Here is a 21,272-nt window from a genome sequence, read left to right on the forward strand (position 1 = left end):
TTGTATTAAGACAGCTACTTTGAGATCTTTTATAGAATGTCCTGGGAGATTGAAGTGTTCTCCTACTGGTTTCTCTGTCTTGTGATTCCTGATATCAGATTTATGTCCATTTATCCTTTGGCGTAGGGTTTGGCCTGTTTGTCCAATATAGAGAGCTGAAGGGCACTGTTGGCATTTGATTGCATACACAATGTTGGAAGATGAGCAATTAAATAGTCCTGAGATGGTGTGTTTGATGTTGTTGGGACCAGTAATGGTGTTATCCGGGTTTATGTGGCAGCAAAGTTGGCATCTGGGTTTATTGCAGGCTCTGGTACCAGTGTCCATGTTGAGTCCTGTTTTTGTATTATTGTGGGTGAGGAGCTGTTTGAGATTGGGTGGCTGTTTGTAGGCGATGAAGGGTCTTCCTCCCAAGACAGAGAAACCAGTAGGAGAACACTTCAATCTCCCAGGACATTCTATAAAAGATCTCAAAGTAGCTGTCTTAATACAAAGAAATTTCAGAAATAGACTGGAAAGAGAAGTGGCTGAATTGCAACTAATCACCAAACTTAAAACCATGGAGAAACCTGGTTTGAACAAAGACATTGGATTCTTATCTCATTATACATAACAAAGCTATCTTTAGCCATCTCACCCCTTGCCTTTCCCTGCAAGACTAATTGCAGCCGTTTAGAGTCGTCAACAGGTTTTCCACACTTATCAGCCTATCACCCATTCCCACCACCCTTCTGAGTAATACCCCTCCCCACTCCCCCACTATATTTAAGGATCTGGTGACTTCTGTTTCAGTGTATCTGAAGAAGTGTGCATGCACACGAAAGCTCATACCAGCAACTAACTCAGTTGGTCTCTAAGGTGCTACTAGAAAGAATTTTCGATTTTGTTTTTACAAAACTACAAAAAATACAAAAAACAAACACTTATTCCACTATTCTTATCTTATTCCTAACATTGTTTTGGGACCTCCTCACATCCTCTCTTCTGCGTTCATTTCTAATTATCTTTAGTAACTTTATAACATTATAAAATCTTCCTTCTCAACTAATCTTAATCCTTATAAACCATAATCATCATTTACCTATAATCTTAATCCTAATAAAAATAAGCATAACACATTTCTAACTACTTCTTATATCCTATCTTAAAATAACTTCTGACATTACTGTAGCCTTATATGTCCTCTGATTTTAATTCCAAATGTCTATCTTTTCACGTCGTTTCAAACAGTCTTTAAATTTCTTCCAATCCTCATGCACTGTTTCTTCCCTCTGGTCTCGGAGTTTTGCGGTCAGTTCTGCGAGTTCCGTATAGTCCACCAACTTCATCTGCCAGTCTTCCACTGCTGGTAGCTCCTCAGTTTTCCAGTTTTTAGCTATTAAATTTCTAGCAGCTGTTGTGGCATACATAAAAAATGTCCTATCTTTGTTGGGAATTTCATAGTTGGACATGCCCAGCAGAACGGCCTCTGGTTTCTTAGTAAATGTGTTTTTCAACACTTTTTAAAGCTCATTATATATCTTCTCCCAGAAGTCATTTACCTTTGGGCACGTCCACCACATATGAAAGAAGGTACCTTCTACTTGCTTACATTTCCAGCATTCATTACTCAAACCATCTTAGCCAACTTTACTGGAGTTAAATACCATCTGTAGATCATTTTCATAACATTTTCCCTTAACACATTGCATGCAGTAAACGTAGTACCTTCCCTCCACAATCTCTCCCAATCCTCAAACATTATGTTATGTCCAACATCTTTCGCCCAGTCAATCATAACTGATTTAACCATTTCATCTTTCGTATGCCACTCTAGCAACAAATTGTACATTCTGGAAAGATTTTTAATACTTGGTTCTATTAGCTCCGTTTCCAACTTAGATTTCTCTGACTCAAAGCCTTGTTTCTTATCCAACTTAAAAACTTCATTTATCTGATAATATTGCAACCAGTCAGATACTTTCTCTTTCAATTGTTCATAACTTTTCAATTTAAAATTCTGACCTTCCTGTTCTAATATATCAGCATATTTCGGCCAATTAGCAGGCATATTAGGTCTCTTACAGGCCTTAGCCTCAACTGGTGATATCCATCTGGGGGTTTTCCTCTCTAACAAGTCTTTATTCCGAATCCAAACCTGGTACAATGCATTCCTAATAATGTGAGACTTAAAAGCTTTGTGGGCCTTAACTTTATCATACCAAAGATAGGCATGCCAGCCGAATACATTATCATGCCCTTCCAAGTCCAAAACAGCAGTATTTTCTAGCTTAAATCAATCCTTTAACCAGCAAAAGGCTGCAGCTTCAAAATAAATTCTGAGATCTGGAAGTGAGAATCCACCTCTTTCCTTCGAGTCAGTCAAGATCTTGTATTTTATCCTAGGTTTCTTCCCCTGCCAGATAAATTTAGATAGATCCTTTTGGCGCCTTCTGAAACAATCCAACTTATCAATAATTGGAAGCACTTGAAATAAAAACAGCATCTTTGGTAGTACGTTCATCTTAATAGCTGCTATTCTGCCCATCAAAGACAATTTCAGTCTCGTCCATATATCCAAATCTCTTTTTATCTCACTCCACAATTTCTCGTAATTATCCTTGAAAAGGTTCAGATTCTTGGGTGTTAAGTTCACTCCCAGATATTTGACCTTGTTAACAAAACTAAGTCCAGTTTGAGCTTGTAATTTCTGTACCTGCATAACTGTTAGATTCTTAGTTAAAACTTTGGTCTTTGCTTTGTTCAGCTTAAATCCTGCTACCTGTCCAAATGATTCAATTGTCTCTAACGCTTTAGCCACACTGGTTTCTGGATCTTGTAGGGAGAGCACTAGATCGTCGTCAAAGGCTCTCAATTTATATTCTTTCTCTCCCACCCTTATCCCCTTTATCAGCTGTTCTCTTCTAATCATATTCAGAAGGAGCTCCAGGACTGTTATAAAGAGTAGAGGGGAGATAGGGCAACCTTGTCTCGTTCCTTTTTCTATTCTAATTTCTTCAGATATCACATTGTTTATTATAATTTTTGCTTTTTGTTCTTTATAAATGGCATTTATACCATTCATAAATCTTTGACCGGCCTCCATCTTTTCCAGATTCTTCTTCATAAAACTCCAAGAAATGTTGTCAAAGGCCTTCTCCGCATCTATAAACATCAAAGCAGCTTCTGTATTTATATTCTTTTTCAATCTTTCCAATATATCCACAATATTCCTTGTGTTACTGTTCATATGTCTACCAGGTAAAAAACCTGCTTGGTCTTTGTGGATATATTCCTTCAAAACTCTTTTTAACCTAGTGGCCATGACATTTGCAAAAATTTTGTAATCCACATGTAAAAGTGATATTGGTCGATAATTCTTCATCTGTGTTTTATCAGTTCTGGTTTCAGAATCAGTGTGATATATGCTTCTTTCCATGAGTCTGGTATTTTGACATTGAATCAATTAACTGATGAAAATTATAAATTTGTGGAATATAAGACTTAGCAAGTAAAGTATGGATTAACTAGTGAAACGCAATGGCAATACATCCAATTGAAACATACTGGATGTTGGAGAGGCAGTTTGGCCCTGATGCTATAGCAGCATCGGAAACACCTATGCTGCTACAAGATTTAATCTCTGCAACAAAAACAAAAAACTCTACACTTGCACTATATAAAACCGTACTGAACAGGAAGAAATATGATTTAGAATATGATAGACAAAAATGGAGTGAAGAGTTAGGGGTACAGATAACAAATGATATATGGGAGTCAAGTATAAAATGAACAGAAATAGCCTCTATGGATTTAAGACTAATACTTATTCAACAGAAAATAATATTTAGAGTCCACTGGACTCCAGCAAAACTATACCAGAAGAAAATAACAAGTGCAGACAACAGCTGGAGATGTGGAAGTAAAAAGGCGAAGTTAGTACATATGTTGATTAATTACCCGATGATAAGATCATTTTGGTGCGAGGTAAGGATATTTATAGCAAGTGTAATAAAAAGGAATTGTTATTTAGGGGAACTGAATTTCATTCTAAATTATATTCCGGAAACGTGAGAGATTTCAGGGGGTCAAAAAAAATGGATGTACCGTGCTATATTAGAAGCAAAAAAACTTGTTTTGATGAATTGGAAGAGCCGTAAAAAGATTCCATTGAGCACATGGATTGATAATATGGACAGATTAGCTACATATGAACGAATTGCATGTCGTCGCAAATTAAGAATGGATAAATATGAAGAAATCTGGAATGAATGTTTAAGCGATAAGGCGGACAGTGGTGGGAGGTAGAAGGAGGTGAGAGAGGTGGGGAAACAGTGTTTTAAAAAAGGTGTAGTCATAGGTATATCAGTGTATTCAAATTTGAATTGCCAAATTGTGCTATTATTGTTATTACTAGTGGTTTAAGCCCGTTAAAATAACGGGCGCTAGAACATATGTGGTTTGGGGTGAGGAACCTACAGCCCTCCAGATATTGTTGGGACTCCAACTGCCATAAGTCATAAGTACAGTATAAAAGCCTCTAAGCAGAGTCCTCTCGCATCAATGGTGATTTAATATGAAGCTACCAAAAGAGCCTTTTCTTTGGACAATCCACAAATTGTCACATGAAATAATTTATGCAGCATGATGACACTGGGGAAGTGAGCTTCCTAAATGTTTAGGACCGCTTGAAGGCTTTTAAAGGGAACTTTATTATGGCTTCTGCCTCTGCAAAAAAATAAAGTTGTAATTGCAGTTTCATTCATTTTTTTCTTTTATTATTCTTGCTGACCGTCCAGGGCTGGATTTAGGGAAGCCTCAGCAGTTCCCCTCCACAGGATACTGAGCTGAGAGGGTGCAAAGCCCATTTAAAAAGCAATTTGTGTGGAAAATAAGAAATATAGGAGGTCTCTTGGGACTTGTTTTACTGCTTGGGAAAATTTCGACACTTCCCACGGTTTGTTTGTTTTTTTTACACTTTTGTGAGCCGCACTGCAACCGGCCAATATCAATACCGCTTTGGGGGGGGCAGTTAATATGCCACAAACTACTGTAATATTCCTACTGAGAGGAATAGACGCTTTAAAAAGGGGGTAGGGAGAAAAGCATTTAGGAAGCAGCCTCATTTATTTACATGAGGAGTCTTTAATTATGGCGCCTCAGCTGAGCAGCCTGTTGAAGTCATGGGTCTGCTTAGGAAGTCAATTTTTACTGTTTTCTTCTAGCAGGGGAGACACTTTAGGAGGATCTCATCAACATGCAATCAACAGCCATAAACTGCTGTTGATGAGGCGCTCCCTTTAGGCTCCTCGTGGCAAGTGTGGCGGCGGCGGCGGAATTGCGGGCGCGGTGCATGCGGTCCTGAGGCGGGCTGCACCCGCCGCCTCGTCACTTGCACTCGCGCGCTCTCTTTCCCTCGGCGGCTAGTCCGCCGCCATGTTGCTTTGGGCCCTGGCTGCTCCCGCCCGCCCCTCAGTCTATTGTCGCCTGCCCCTCGCCCTCGCGCTGGCCGGGCCCCGGCAGGAGGCGGATAAAGAGAACCGCAGCCGGGGCGAGTAGAGACGCTGAGGGACACGCCGCCGCCGCTACTCTCGCCGCTCGCGCCATGTCCGGCAAGGAGGGGAGGAGGTGAGACACCTGTCAGGGGCTCTTGGCCCGGACAGGCCGCCGAGGGCCGCCCGAGCTGGCCGGCGTGCTCCCTCCCTAGGGCTGCCCGGGACCTGTCGGCCTGCCTGCCTGGGTGTCCCCTGGAGGCCGAGCGGGCGGCGGGAAGCCCGGCTGGTGGTGGAGCCGAGCGCGGGAACCTTCCTCCCCCGCCCACCCCGCGCAGTGTCTCAGGCACCACCGCCGCCTGCAATGGCGTGCAAGAGGCGAGTCGGAGGAGGTTGCTGCTGCCGGGCAGGCTTCGGGCGGCGGCAGCAGCACCATTGCCGGGAGGTGGCGGGCCGGTGGACAGCACGGCGGCAATAGTAGCCTGAGCAGCAGGAAGAGAAGTGGAGGGAGATCGAGAGGCGGCGGGGCTTTTGGAACTCGACTCTTCCGGGTAAGGTGCCGCGGTGAGCCCCCCCCCTCCCGCTCTTTGCAAGGCCTCGGGGCTCGGTTTTCAGCGGCGAGAGCAGCAGCGTGACCTGCCTTCTTGGCCTCCCCTCGTCCTCTGGAGCGGGCGTTCGGATTCAACCGCCCCGCTTGAACTGCCGACACTGCTTGCGCCCATCTCTCTCCATCCAATCCCTGTGTCCGTGGGGCACATGCGCAGTAGCGCAAACCCAGAGACACACGGACTGGACGCAGAGACACTTGCATTTTATATATATAGATGGTTTTTATTGTTTGTGTTTTTTTGGTTGATGTTTGTATCGAAAAAATGTGTGTTTGTTAATAGGAGGATGCTGTGGAAATACGACCGGTGCCTGAGTGCCCCAAGGAATATCTGGGCAATAGGATATTGGTGAAAGTACAGACTCTGAAGTAAGTATCTCTGTAACTTCTGGTTCCACAGGGCATGTTTTCAGGTTTGGACATTGTTCCATCATGTGACCTTCAGAGGTTGAGGTTACACCTGCACATGCAGCAGAATGAGGTAGGATACTTCTGAGATGGTAGAATGGACTCTGCAACTTCAGCCTACAGATGTGAGATCATATTAGTGGATTCTTCTCTTATTTACCTTTTTTTTAAGGGAAAAATAAAATTAGCAGATCAGTGAGAGGACAGGTCTTGAACTTTTCTCTCTAACATGGTAGTCTTTTGCTTGTGTGAAATGTTTCTGATTCTCTCACAGTCAGTACACCATCTACAGAGGTAGCCTCCTTCAGGATATTAAAAAAAAACCTTCTCCTGTCTTAGTTTAACTGAAGTTTTTTTTTCTTTGAATGCCACGAAGAGGGGAGAAACCCACCTACGGATCTGCTCTTTTCTGCTGGATTGAAAATAATAATACCATATTGGCCTGAATATAAGCCATACTTTTCCCCCCAAATTCTGACCATGAAAAGTTAAAGTGCAGCTTAAATTTGCAAACTTACAAAAACTGGCTTTTATGATATCGCTGCTGAAACAGACATACACTAAAACGGAATGGGTGTGAGTGCTGGCGGAATTTTAAGGGAGCGGCTCATATTCAGGCCCATACGGTAATATGGAAAAATTGCCAAAATGCACTAATAATAGTGAACAATTAATAGTAACCCATATATTCCTCTTGATATTGTCACTGACAACCATTTTGCTCATATCTGACAACATGCTCTTCTTTTTAAAAATGGAACAAATTTAAGTTAACAAAGACCAAATGTAATCTCAAATGCTATTTTACTATGGCAGAAGTCAAAATATAGTGGAGTGATAATCAAATGTGTATCTCAGATTTTATCATCAACATCTGTCAGGGACTGGACTTAAGGGGGGGGGGGAGATTGAGGAGACTGCGCTCCTCCACCTGAAGCTTCCAGAGAAGAGGAAGACAGTATTGATTTACAGCAGGGGTTTGAGGAAGATCCCAGCTCAGAGACAGGCAAACAGAAGAGTTGGGATGTGTTGGGAGAAGAGAAGGGGGAGACAGAGACAGAGCAGCCAGCTGACATGTTGTCACTGGAGAGTATAGCTGACCCCCCCCCCCTTATCTTTGAACTTGTGTGAGAGCAAAGGATGCAGAGACAGTTGGCCTCGGCAGACACTGTAAGGGGAGGTGCTGTTGCTAGGAAGGGAGGGGGGAGGAACTCAGTTGGAGCAACGCCATTAATTTATTTCTCTCTCACCGTGATGATTAAATAAACTCATTAGTAAGGCCTCTCTTTGTTATTCCCTGCTTCTTGCTGCCACCAGGGGAGGGATAGAATTCCCTGAGCCTGACATCGTCATCTACAGTTGGTCATAGGCAGAAACAGCCAGGTCTCTGTCCCCAAGGAGCTTACAATGTAAAATGGACAGTGGAGAAAAACAGAAGGAAGGATGGAGAGAGACGGGTCGGAAGTGAAGAATATGCAAAGCACATACACTTAAAACTTGGTTAGAGTAGGGAAGGAGGATTAAAGGAACCAAAACTTGAGATAAATTAATGTTGCCAGTGCACAGATACTGCACATTAACCCTTGTGTTGTGTTTTGTTTACATGTGTCAAATGTGCCTAGTTATTTATCAGTGCCCCATCTTTTCCTGTTTCAGATTTGAGATAGAAATTGAGCCACTATTCGCAAGCTTAGCCCTCTATGATATAAAAGAAAGGAAAAAGGTAAGAGTGCAGATGAACAAAACCAAGGGTACCATATTTTCCAGCGTATAAGATGACTGGGCATATAAGACGACTCCCAACTTTTCCAGTTAAAATATAGAGTTTGGGATATACTTGCCATATAAGACTACCCCTCTTCCAACACACACCAAATAAAACGCACACCAGTCCCAAACCATCTTTTCTGTTACTCCATATTGTCTTGCAGCAGCGCAGTTATTATGTTCCATGGCAAAGTTTACAACTTTAAGTTTGAAACTGGCTTCAGATTTCTTTCTTCTTGCTGGTAGAGCCATGATGGGGTTTTAATTGCTGGACATTTGTATACTGTATGTACCAGTGGCACCGCTTCTGGTTGGGCTGCAGGAAGCTCCTGCAGCGAATCAGAAGCCGTGGATGCCTCTGGGTGGGCAGCAACAGCGGAGATGCGGCCATGGCTGTTTTTTAGCTCCCTCCACCGTATGCAGCGATCGCAGATTCTCCAGTCCGGCTCGGAAGTTTCAGCACCCGGCGTATAAGACGACCCCCGACTTTTGAGAAGATTTTCCTGGATTAAAAAGTCATCTTATACGCCGGAAAATACGGTAATGATAAAATAATGTAAACAAGGCATTAGTTTATAGTTACCAGATTTTTTTCAATGAATCCGGGGACACTTCTTTTTCTTTTGAAGCTGAGTAGCAACAGGGAATCAGTAGTGGGGATGGTGAGGCAAAAGACCCTGGGCCCAAGCACACATGCATATTGTATAAAGGTGCACAGCCCTTCTTTCACACCCTGTGAAACATAAATGTGCAGAGTTTTTTAAAATTGGGCAATGGCGCACCGCCCGCCCGTGACTCCCAAGCCTTCCCCGATCTCCTGCCCCCTTCCCCCTTTGTTTTAACAGATTGGGGGAGGCTCAGGAGTCGCGGGCAGGCAGCCGTTGCCCAGGAGGGGCACAAGGTGCACGGTTTCTCTGCCAGGTAAGGTGCCAAGCCCCTTCTTTTGCTCCCTGTGAAACATAAATGCACAGAGTTTTTAAAAAACTGGGCAATGGCTGCCCACCCGCAACTCCCGAGCCTCCCCCGATGAGTCAAAACAAAGCAGGAAGGGGGCAGGAGATCTGTACTGCCGGACGTCCCCGGTTCCCCTTCGGCAGTGGCGGCAGCCTCAGCATCCAGGAGCCAGCCTGGTAGCGCAGTTGGCTTCGGGAGCTGCTTGCTGCCATGGTGCCCACCATTTCTCCTCGCCTGAAGTACCAGCCCAAAATGGTGGGCACCACAGCAGCAGGCAGCAAGCAGTTCCTGAAGCCAGCCAGAGCTAACTGTGCTACCAGGGAACATTCCGGAGATGGAATTTTTCCGGGGACAGATTTGCAAATCTGGGGACGTCTGGTAACCCTACATTATTTAACAACATCACCCCCTCCCACATTTCAAAATTGTTCACATATGAATTGTTGGGACTGTGCTTTGGGTGGCTACAGATGACTGTGGGAGATAGGAAGCCACATGGAAAGTTGGTCATGTGAGCACCTGAACACATGGTGAGGCAACCTTTACCAGAGCTCTGCAATCAGTTGAAGCAGTAAGGTAACAGAGGCATGGGACGTGTCCAGATGTGATAGGTAGCCATAGATTTCCCCGTAGCTGCATGCATGGTGCAACAATATACTGACAAATGGTCATCACACGGTAAATATCCTTTGGATGTACCCTATCCTTAAGTTTGTGCGACTCAACATTTTCACAACTGACTATAGTTTATGAACCATAATAATCAACCATAATAAGCTGCTTGCCATGTCTTGCAAAATAAAATCAGTCTGTATGAAATTAATTCAGCAGTTTCTAAAATGTGCTTTGAAAAAACCACCATTTATCCACTGCAATTAATTAGACACAGTGATGGATGAGTGAGAACTAATTTTGGCGGACTTTTGAGATTCTGTCTCTGGGTTGTATCCAGCGCTAATTAAATTGAGAGCAGGCCTGTTGACGGGCATAACTAATTTAGGGCAATTGATTTCAGTGGGTCTGGTCTGAGTAGAATTTACTAGGCTAAAAATCAATATGTGCATTTGTGTGATTCTATCATTTTAACCTCACCATAATCCTGCAGAGGGACCATTGGGATTAGAGAGAGTTCCTGAGTGTAAAAATCCACATTTCTCTGGCTCCCCATGAGCCAAAATGTCCACTGAAGCTGGAGGCTGTGCAATCTCACCTCTAAAGCAACTTGCCCTGTTTCAGTGCTTAAAACAACACCCACACCAGAATTCACACACACATTAGTATAATAGTAGTAGTAGTAGTAGTAGTAGTAGTAGTAGTAGTAAACTTTTATTTGTATCCCGGCCGAGACCGGGCTCAGGGCAGCTAACATCAAATATATAACATTGATATAAAATCAAACAATAATTAAATCATCTCTAAAAAACAAGTCAGGATCAAATTAAAATCTGAATTAGATGGCTTTCTGCAGGATTAGAGTTGGGAACAGTAAATGCTCATCAGGCCCAACTGTGTACGCTGATCTTATATGGGCCTGTGAGAATGCTGTGATTGTTTACTTATGATAGGTTGCACACCAGTTCCTGCAAGAGTTGTGAAATATCTTTTTGTTTTTACATTTTTTTAAGATCTCAGAAAATTTTCATTGTGACTTGAACTCTGAACAGTTAAAAGGGTTCTTGCGATCACATTCACCATGTATTGACTCATCTAGTCAGGCAAGGTCTGCAGTATTTTCTGTAACATATCCATCTCCAGATATCTATCTAGTTGTGAAGGTAAGTCATATTTGTATCCTAATTATGGATTTTAAAATTGTATTTTCTGACTCTTAACTAGAACTGATGCAGAATAAGCAAACTTGTGTATATCAACTTTATGGAAAGATCAGACATGATAAAATTCTCTTGAGTCTACTGAGCATGACCTGATTCACACTAAGCCAAACGAAGACTTAGCAACACCATGTAGACTTGCAGGCTCCTGGAGAGGAGCACACAGCCACTTGGCTCCTGCTCAGTCTTATTTGCTGCCACGCCATATGGAGCATCAGGGGCACATGGTTAAGCTTTTTCTTCACCAACCAGATGTTGTAACAAAGATCAAACCTGATCAGGGAGTAGAGAGCTTAACTGCAAACCTTGGTTCAGATCACGCACTAAGCCAGGGGTCAGCAACCTTTTTCAGCCGTGCACCGGTCCACTGTCCCTCAGACCATGTGGTGGGCCGGAGTATATATATATTTTGGGGGGGGGGGAATGAACAAATTCCTATGCCGCACAAATAACCCAGAGTTACATTTTAAATAAAAGCACACATTCTACTCATGAAAAAACATGCTGATTCCTGGAACGTCTGTGGGCTGGATTGAGAAGGCGATTGGGACGCATCCTACCCCTGCACTAAGTCAAACCTTGGCCTAGCTTAGTTTAGTGCGACAGTGAAAAGGACTGGGGAGAAGCAAAATGCTTCATTCTCCCTGGGCCCTTGCATATTCATGCAGCCTCTCTAAGCCATAGTTTGGCTTACTGATTTATGTGGATCAGCCACCTCTCTAAAGCAGGGGCAGGCAGTTAGGGCCCATGATCCACATCTGGCCCATTAAGTATTTTCTCCAAAGATAAGCTTCCCCCACCCCCAGAAAAGTTTCATAGGGTGACAGTACATAGATAAGTTGATGCTGTCCATGGGCTTATCATGCTGCCAATTATTTTTATTGATTTTCCAAATTACAGCCCAATTTTTACAAATTATTAGCAAATTAATACAGTTTTATTTAATGACTTTCCACTCACCATTGTCAATGCGTCTTAGTTTTTATGTTACTGCATTGGGTTTGTGCTCCACGTTTAGTCCAGATAATATTGTATTTTGTGGGGAAACAAGGCCAATCCTGGCATTGAAGTCACCTCCCAAGACAAGCAGAGGGTTGGGTGACAGAGAGTCTATACTTTCAAGTACCGGTAGTTGGTCAAGTTTTTCCCAATATGATCTCAGTTCCCTGCAAGACTTTATTGGAGGTACAGATACAAATAAGTATTTCTCCGGAGACTATCAGAAAGGGACAACACTAAAAAATTAGGGGTGGTCAGCGAGGGACATTGTTGAATTGATACATTAAGAGATGTTGACACCAGCACCGCCAGCCCCCCGCTAGGCCTTCCACACAGTTTTAAGAGCTGGTTGAATGTAATTTGTAAAACCCTATAATTCAACCTTAGTGCCCTCTTTTGCCCAAGTTTGTAGATAGGAACAGAAATCACTGTCTTGGATCTTGTTCGACCACCCTGTTACATTTCATGAGAGAAGTTTAATTGTTTTACAGTGGTTTACTCAATTGCTGGCTAATATACTCTCGGAGTTTACCAGTTTTTGAGGCAACAGTATCGCTGATGCTAGTGGAATGATGCAGAAAAGGTAAAGGTAAAGGGACCCTTGACCATTAGGTCCAGTCGCGGATGACTCTGGGGTTGCGGCAGTCATCTCGTTTTACAGGCCGAGGGAGCCAGCGTACAGCTTCCAGGTCATGTGACCAGCATGACAAAGCCGCTTCAGGCGAACCAGAGCAGCACACGGGAACGCTGTTTACCTTCCCGCTGCCACTTTTTACTTGCACTTTTTGGCGTGCTTTTGAACTGCTAGGTTGGCAGGAGCAGGGACCAAGAAACAGGAGCTCACCCCATCGCGGGGATTTGAACCACCAACCTTCTGATCGACATTCCCTAGGCTCCATGGTTTAACCCACATCGCCATCCGCGTCCCTGATCCATATGTCCGTGTAATAAGAAAAAATCTGCCCTTATTCCCTTATGGGGTACACAAGAGCCCTTGCAAAGTCCTTTGAAGGTTCTCCATTGGTAGGAGTAAAAAACAGAGGCCAACCAGAGAAGATTGAGAAGCAAAGCAGCTAGTAAGCTTGATCTTTATTGAAGCTGTTGCAACAGTGGTGATTTTCAGGGAAAAGACCCAGAACAATGCAGGCATGCTCTTATAAAGACATTTCAAAATCCCTCCTGGAGTCTAGCCCACCCCCAGAAAAAGCATCCAATCACAGAAGAGGTGTAACCCAAGACCCCCCCCCCCAATACATCAGAGCTACATCACAAATTGGGGAGGGTCAGAGGAGATAACTTGGGAATTTTCCACACCTGTGCCATCTCTCCCTGACCCCTCCCAGACACACATTTCTGCAAAACAAAAGGTTTCCTCCCTGGCTGGTAGGACTAATGGCTGTCCTTTGTGAGGGAAATGGCCCATCCTCAGGCAGAGACTTCTCACCTCCTCCCTGCAGATGAAAACACTTGGCCAGCTAGGAGTCAAAATGGAGTGAGGCCTGTCTTTCTGTGCTGTTTTCAGACATGTGGCCTTATTTGTTTGGTAAATTAATAACAATTATTATATATATATATATATGAAAGACCTTGAAATTCTTACAACATCCGATTATTTCAGTTGTTGTACATAAGGTACTCACGTTTGTGTTCGCTGGGCCTTTTCTTTGCAAATTGCTCACCAGTGGGGATTCCTTGGGCGTAGTTCCTGACTCCTCCTCATCTAAGTATCTCATCTTTGTCCAGTACTCCAGTGGTTCTATAGTTATCATTCTGTTGTGGCCATTGGGTCTATTGTCAGTCTCTACCTCCAATTCTTTAATCTCTTTCAATGTCTGACTCATAAGATCAAGCCTCTTGATGACTGTTTGTTGCTCTTCCTGAGGAAGGTTCCTAAAGGAGCTGAGAAAATCCTCTTCCAAAGGATTTACAGTGTGCTCAGATTCCTGAAGATGATTGTCTAGAGGAATCAGCTGTTCCATTTGGCTCACCTTGTTATTTTGATGTTGGGCATGATTCTGTGAATTCAGCTCGGGCATGTTTAGCCTGGAGAAGAGAAGGTTAAGGGGTGATATGATAGCCATGTAAAAGGATGTCATATAGAGGAGGGAGAAAGGTTGTTTTCTGCCGCTCCAGAGAAGCGGACACGGAGCAATGGATTCAAACTACAAGAAAGAAGATTCCACCTAAACATTAGGAAGAACTTCCTGACAGTAAGAGCTGTTGGACAGTGGAATTTGCTACCAAGGAGTGTGGTGGAGTCTCCTTCTTTGGAGGTCTTTAAGCGGAGGCTTGACAGTCATCTGTCAGGAATGCTTTGATGGTGTTTCCTGCTTGGCAGGGGGTTGGACTGGATGGCCCTTGTGGTCTCTTCCAACTCTAGGATTCTATGATTCTATTCTATGTCTGTTTCCTCCCCACCTGTCAAGTTTTTTTTTTGTTTTTTTGTTTTTTGCAATGTCATTACTTCTATTGAGGATCCAGGTTTTGGTTTTGTGGGCCCCTCTGTAGCACCAGTCCTCATCTTACATAAGGGTGCAACAATAGAATTGTGAAATACCCGGGTTGGAAAAACTCCTCTGCTTAACAATCTGATTTTAGCTTGTGAATCTGTGAGGGCAGGTTTAACATAGGTTGGGCGACAACGATTTATAGCCCTGGGGTTTTTGAAACAAGGCCAAAAACATCCCTCGGCAGTGGAAAGCTGACCTCAGAAGAGAAACGCTGAGTCACCAAGTGCCTTAAGGTGCAAAGCTATATGTTACTCAGACTCTTTCTTTCTTTCTTTTGTAAATCCAAATTATGGGATACGGGAAACGTCCTAGAGACCCCGAGGAGACACTGCCCCCTTCCCTCCTGAGATCTAAACAAACAAGGGCTGATTCATGACACTTTAAAGAAGGGAGAAACTTGCTGGAATGTACTTATGCAGTAGAAACTCGGAACCGCTTCAATCCCTTGATTGACTCTGTGCCAGCACTTAAAGATGAAGAGCAAATTATGCCTCAGATAACAAGCATTGTGACCAACAGTAACAGAGACGGCCCTCCTCGGAAGGAGGAATCGGACCTTGGCACGGCTAATCATATGACATTTGAACAGCTACATCTAATAATCAATACCCTGCACTGTATATTCAACAGAATTGAGGGCCTTTCCTTCCAGTTGCATAGCTTACAACAAAAGCTAGTTACTACTCCACTGTCGTCAACCTGTGTCAAGGTACCAGGTGAGAAAGGGGAGAAAATGTGGACGAGGTGTTTACCCTTAAATAACAAACATACTGACAAATTCAAATACAACCTTAACCTCCAAGTAGACCATCAATCCTTGATTCTCCAAACAAGGAAAGTTGGTCTAACTATTCAAAATGGGGACTCAAGATGGCGAACTTTGGGTGGAGCCAAGGAGCTCCTGAGGGCGCTCTTAAACATTGAGGTATCACAAATAGACCTCTGTGCAGTCCTCCCCCTTGCCCACCATCGCAGATCCCAGAGAGTGCTTCTTGCGTTTCAATCTTCAAGAATTCCCTCCATCATAATACGAAGGAAAATATTTTTTATCACGTCATGGGATAACACCAACGAGAGTCTTTATAGACTCTACACTTAAACCTCTATTGTTGAAGGAAATATCTAAAGAGATCTCAAAACCATCCAATCCTGAAACACCAATGGATGACGAACCGGGTGTTCCGATACAGGAGCAGAGCTATGTGGCCTCCACCCCTCAAATAAAGAACAGTGATTCTGTGGAAATTGGCCTGACGCCACCAGAAGAAATTGAACTTATTGCCTCCTTTGCTGATTTACCAGAGACGGAACAAAAAGAGATTATTGACAGGCTGGACTCACTTAAACTCCAGCTTATCAGGAAGCTCAGCAGCAGACCGTCTTGAAAGAGTGAACATTATATCCCAGAGGAACCAGATCATATGGAACTTGAAATAACTAATCCCAGATGTACGTCGGCAATGGAGGATAAGGTACAACTCCAAGAAGTAACCACTGGCCCCTTCCTTCAAGTAGAACAACCCTCCTTACTTCTAATAGATCTACACGATCCGCCCTTGTCAAACATATCTGAAGAAGGCGTTCATGACATATTACAGCTGGACAAATCCCCTTCCACCCATTCCTCGATGCCGGACCTGGAACTTTCATATAGCACCGATCAACCAAGAGAAGATAAAATTTTGCCAACTCTCCCAAATAGTCCACTCTCCCAGTCTTATTCTTCATTGCGGAGAAACACGGACTTAATAGCAAGACCAGAGATGGAACTGATTGAAGATCCAACAGGTCATATAAATCAAGTAGTCCAGAAGACTAGCAGCAGACCCCAGAGAGGACAAACATCTGCCATGCTAGTTGGGTTGCACAAGTCGGCCCACCAAACTTCTCTGGAAAAGGCGGCCTTTTACGCCCGAGGATCCACTCCTAACAGAATAAGTGGCCAGGATCAACAGCTAGACAATATTGGCAATCCTCCTACATAGTCTCGATGGGGGGGTTTTCATCAGAGGAAAATAACTGATTTCTTTGCTGCCCCGTTCCTTCCTGTATCAAATTTGAGCCAACCTTCCAAATGACAGTTAGAAAGAGCTGGGAATTTTCAGCCTTCAATATTAAGTTGGAACATTGTGGGGTGGAAAAGTAAAAAATCAGATCCAGAATTCCAAAAATATATAAATTCTTTTCCCATTATTTTATTACAAGAAACCTGGGTAGAGGAGGAACTTGTGATAAATGGTTTTGAGCTTATATCTCTACCTGCTAGCCCTTCATTGAAAGGTGGCCGCCCTAAGGGAGGTCTCATAATTGGCATATCTCTTAAACTACGGGCAAAACTCTCCCTTGTGCATGCCTTACCGCCTTATGCCCTTACTGGGCTGATCTCTGGGGGAAAGTTTTCTTTACTGATTACAAATGTCTATCTTCCTCCAGGAGGCTTAATTGCCGAACTCACTTCTAGATGGGAATCCCTAGAATATTTTTTACTATCCGGTTATCTCAAGTTTCCAAATGTTCCATCTATTATAGGAGGCGATTTCAATGCCTGGATAGCCTCAAATCGGTAGGCTCTTATGAAGTCCAAATGGTGGGTTGACTCCGGTTCTCAAAACTATGATTTAGACCATACCCCCCCCCCCCAGAATTTCTAAGGATATAAAGGCTAATGAAGCAGGAGTGATACTTTATCAGATGGCCACTCGCCTAAATTTAATAATATTAAACGGCAGGTGTCCTCCTGATATACCGGGAGAATTCACCCACCTGGGACCAAAATCAAATAGTGTCCTAGATTATGTTTTGGTTTCTCGAGATCTATTTCTGAATGTTGCCCTCTTCAAAATTGATAATGCTCAATTCAATGACCATCTACCTCTGATAGTTAAGTTATGTGTTGACTGGCAGCTGACTGAGCGTTTCCATCCAATCTGGGTGAACGAGGAGTCGACTACCAAAATAAGGGCGACTAAATGGTCTCCCGCCCTTGCCCAAAGATATGCGGATTTTATCCAAAAAGAACATCCTGGGGTCCAGCCGGACATAGGACTAGCCACATGTGACCCCATCAAGTGTTTGAATTTTTTCTCCTGCCTGACAGGAGTTTTAACTTGTTTTTTTAATTTATCTGTGTATAGTGCTAATAAGGATTTTAAACTTGGCGCCCCTTGGTTCAACTCCTCCTGCAAACAAGCCAGACTCCATCTACGTACTATATATAAGGACTATAAACTTTCTGGTGCTTCTACTTTACCCCCAGCTTACTCCCAGGCTAAAACGGCATACAAACAGGCCCAGAAAATGGCCAAACGGGAGTGGCAATTAAATCGCTGGCAGACGATAGTAGCGGCCTCAAAATCTCAAAATTCCCGGAAATTTTGGTCCTTAATAAATAGAAGAACGAGGAAATACCCCTTGGCGGTTATTCCGGCCCCTACTTGGGAACAGTTCCTGAGAAAGTACTTCTCCGTGGCAGAGACCTCAACCACTCACTTGGGTCCGTCTTTTAGTTCCCTTCCTGTTCGGCCAAATACCGACCCCACCGAAATTCTTGAACTGATAGCGCAGCTGAAAATTGGTAAGGCCCCTGGGCCGGATCTGATTCCGGCTGAGGCTATAAAGCTTCATTCTGTATGGTGGGCAGGGATACTGGCTAAAGCTTTTGATGCAATTAATGCCACTGGCTCAATACCAGCAATATGGAAGGAGGCCATTATAATTCCTATCTATAAAAAAGGCCCCCCCGGTGACCCAGGGATCTACAGGAGCATTAGCCCGTTATCAATCATCGGGAAAATATACGCCCGTTTTCTGTTGGTAAGGTTGATGAAGTGGTCTGACGAGGCTAATTTGATTGGCCACAAACAAGCCGGTTTTAGATTAAACCGATCCACAACAGATCAGGCTATTGTCCTACATCACTTAGCCCAGAAATATTCGACACCCCGACGGAGCCAGCTATGCGCTGCCTTCATAGATCTGAAGGCGGCGTTCGACAGTATCCTGAGAAAAATACTATGGGATAAACTTGCCCATTGGGGAATTGACAGAAGACTTTTGTGGCTTATTTCCCAACTTCATGATGGGTCTGTGGCCAGGGTGAGACTAACACCTGCTGGCGATCTAACTAACCTTGTGCCAATAAATAGGGGAGTACGCCAGGGTTGCATTTTAGCACCATTTCTTTTTAACTTATTCATCAGTGACATGAGGAAGCCTCTAGCCGACTCACACAAATTCATCCACGCTCCGCGCATAGCAGATTATCGTTGCCCACTACTTTTCTGAGGGGGCGTTATACATCCCTGCGGCTTTGAAAGTGTACAGCATTAAAGTGTCGGCCACAATGGCCTACGCTGCCCCTTTATGGGCCGCTTTTGCAAATCTCGCACCTTTAGAGTCGCTTCAAAGCCAATTCTTACGTCGACTCTTAAAATTACCATCATGCGTAAGTAATGCAGCCATTCGCCTAGAAATGAAGATCTCCTCAGTGGAGTCAGTTTTGTGGAGGCGAGCTTTGATTTACTGGCTAACCCTTTGGCATAAACTCCCGAACCACTATCTTATTCAGTGCATGTGGCGGGATGATTTCACAAATCTGTGGGCTGGAAAAATCCATGCCAAATTGCTGACCTATGAGATCTCACCTTCTGAATTACTCAAATTGGATCTTACTGCAGCAAAAAGGTGTATAAATCAAAGTCTGGATGATGTGGAGCTATATCAAAATCTCTTAACTGGTGGGGGAGTTTGTTCGCCGTTAAATATCGGCATTACCCCTATCTACAGAGTTCCATCTTATTTAACATCACTCACGGTTGCTTCACATCGTTATGCCTTCATTAGAGCTAGGTTTAATGTTTTTCCATTGAACGTGCCGAGTCATAGATTTACTAAGGGCCAAGTTTCTCCTATGTGTGCCTGTGAAAATAAATCAACTGAATCTCTACAGCATGTAATGTTCAATTGCCCTATGTACAGATCGATACGTGCCAGTATATTAAATCCGATAATTCAGTCCATTGCTGATAAGCCAGTTGACCTACGTCTTGCTTGGGTTCTCCAAGATGTGGACCCTTATATAACTCTACAGGTTGCTAGATTCCTAACAGCCGTCATCTTGCACAAGAGACAAAATGGGATGTCAGCCGGTTACTGATAATTAGATATGTTTTTCAAAAATAGACATTGGTTTTAGTTTTGGGTGCCTAAATTTTAACCTTAATTCTTTTTAGATATGTTTTATCAAAGTGATAATATTGGTCCTTGTGAGTTTTGTTATTATATCCGCAGCCTGTATTGGGTCGTCGTTTTATTTGATTTTATTTGATTTTTGATTGACTGCTTGTTTTGTATTGTATGATTGTATTGTATGATGGGCGCAAATGCCGAATAAACATCTATCTATCTGTGAGGGCAGTCTAGTAGAGGAAAGAGTTAAGATAATTTTTTGGTCAAAACAAAATAAAAAATAAAAAAATTCCTTCCAGTAGCACCTTAGAGACCAACTAAGTTTGTTCTACTGGAAGGAATTTTTTAATTTTATTTTTTGTTTTACTGTGGCAGACCAACACGGCTACCTACTTGTAACTACAGTAAAAAAAATTGGATTTGGTTTGTGGTATTCAAGGGTTCAGTCCCAACTAAGTCGGTCTCTGTAAGTCCAATACCAAGTAAGCCCAATAAATGTTGTTTGGAGTGCTGGGCACCTTTCCAGTTAGGAGTTTGACCTGGCCTTCCACAAATTGTCATGCAGATCTTTTTTGGTTGGAAGGTTAAATAAGAAGAGTTTGTTTTAAGAGCCTCTGCGTGTTCTACGTCGAGCTTAGGGGTCTGCTCTTGATGTCGCCATTTCACTTTGGTGCTTTGGTGTTCTGTTAGTGCCTGCTTGTTATGATCTGATAAACTGTGGGCCTCTTTGGATAATTGGGTTATTTGAGAGGCAGTACCTCTAATTTGTTGCAAGATATGCTCAACCGTTCTTGCAATTAGAGTTAATTGAGTGCTCTCCCTACTTGTTATTCCTTCCTCTCTTAGAGGCACAGGGTCAACTTGCCCCATTGTTGGATCCAGTTCTACGCTCTGCCCTTGAGTATTCTCCTCATGTTCACAGTCATCTTTAAGGGGAGAAAACTGGTTTTTTGTTGGAACTGTAAAAGCAGATTTGTTAAAAAAAATTCCTGCATTTTAGATTATTTGGGAGTTGGTGAAAGAACTGCCTCCTCTGGGTCCCTGTAGCATTTGCTAGCAGGCATTGTATTACAGTGGGGAGTAGACAAGGAGAGGTTTCCTTAACTGAAGAGAAGAGAAAAAATAGAAAGTGCTCTGTTTGTTCAATTTAAGAGCTTCTCTGTGTGGTGACTGCCAGGAGTTCCAGGAACAAAGTATAAAAGGGCGTTGGCGGTTAATAACTAACAGCTGGCGGCCTGCCCAGGGGGCTTCGCAGAACTTGCCCAAGGTGTTTCTCGTAGCATAGATAAGAAGGTGCTGATAGAATCTCAGTAGGTTGGTAAGTTTAAAAGTAGAAAAGGAAAAAAAGGAAAAATTACTTCCCTGGGTAGCAATTGGTGCTAATTACAGTCCTGTTATCTGCAGAGCTCCGAAGCCTGCTTGCCAAGCCGTAGCCATCTTTGAATCCCCTCTCGTTACTGCGTTGAATATTTTAAATTATTTCCAATTGCAATCCATTACTCAAAATTATCACTTAATCATCAGCTGTATTCTTGGC

At 43.2% G+C, this 21,272-nt stretch overlaps 1 protein-coding gene across 1 annotated transcript in view; it reads left to right on the plus strand.

The window, feature by feature from the left end:
• Positions 1-21,272, plus strand: part of DOCK8 (dedicator of cytokinesis 8) — a 172,266-nt gene that overhangs the window by 46,639 nt on the left and 104,355 nt on the right. Inside the window, exons 7-9 of the mRNA XM_033163798.1 lie at positions 6,362-6,447; positions 8,143-8,209; positions 10,833-10,982. Of these exons, the coding sequence (XP_033019689.1) occupies positions 6,362-6,447; positions 8,143-8,209; positions 10,833-10,982 (303 nt within the window). The remainder of the gene's footprint in view (positions 1-6,361; positions 6,448-8,142; positions 8,210-10,832; positions 10,983-21,272) is intronic.

Source organism: Lacerta agilis, chromosome 11 (genome assembly GCF_009819535.1).
Source record: "Lacerta agilis isolate rLacAgi1 chromosome 11, rLacAgi1.pri, whole genome shotgun sequence".
In the NCBI taxonomy this organism is placed as follows: Eukaryota; Metazoa; Chordata; class Lepidosauria; order Squamata; family Lacertidae; genus Lacerta; species Lacerta agilis.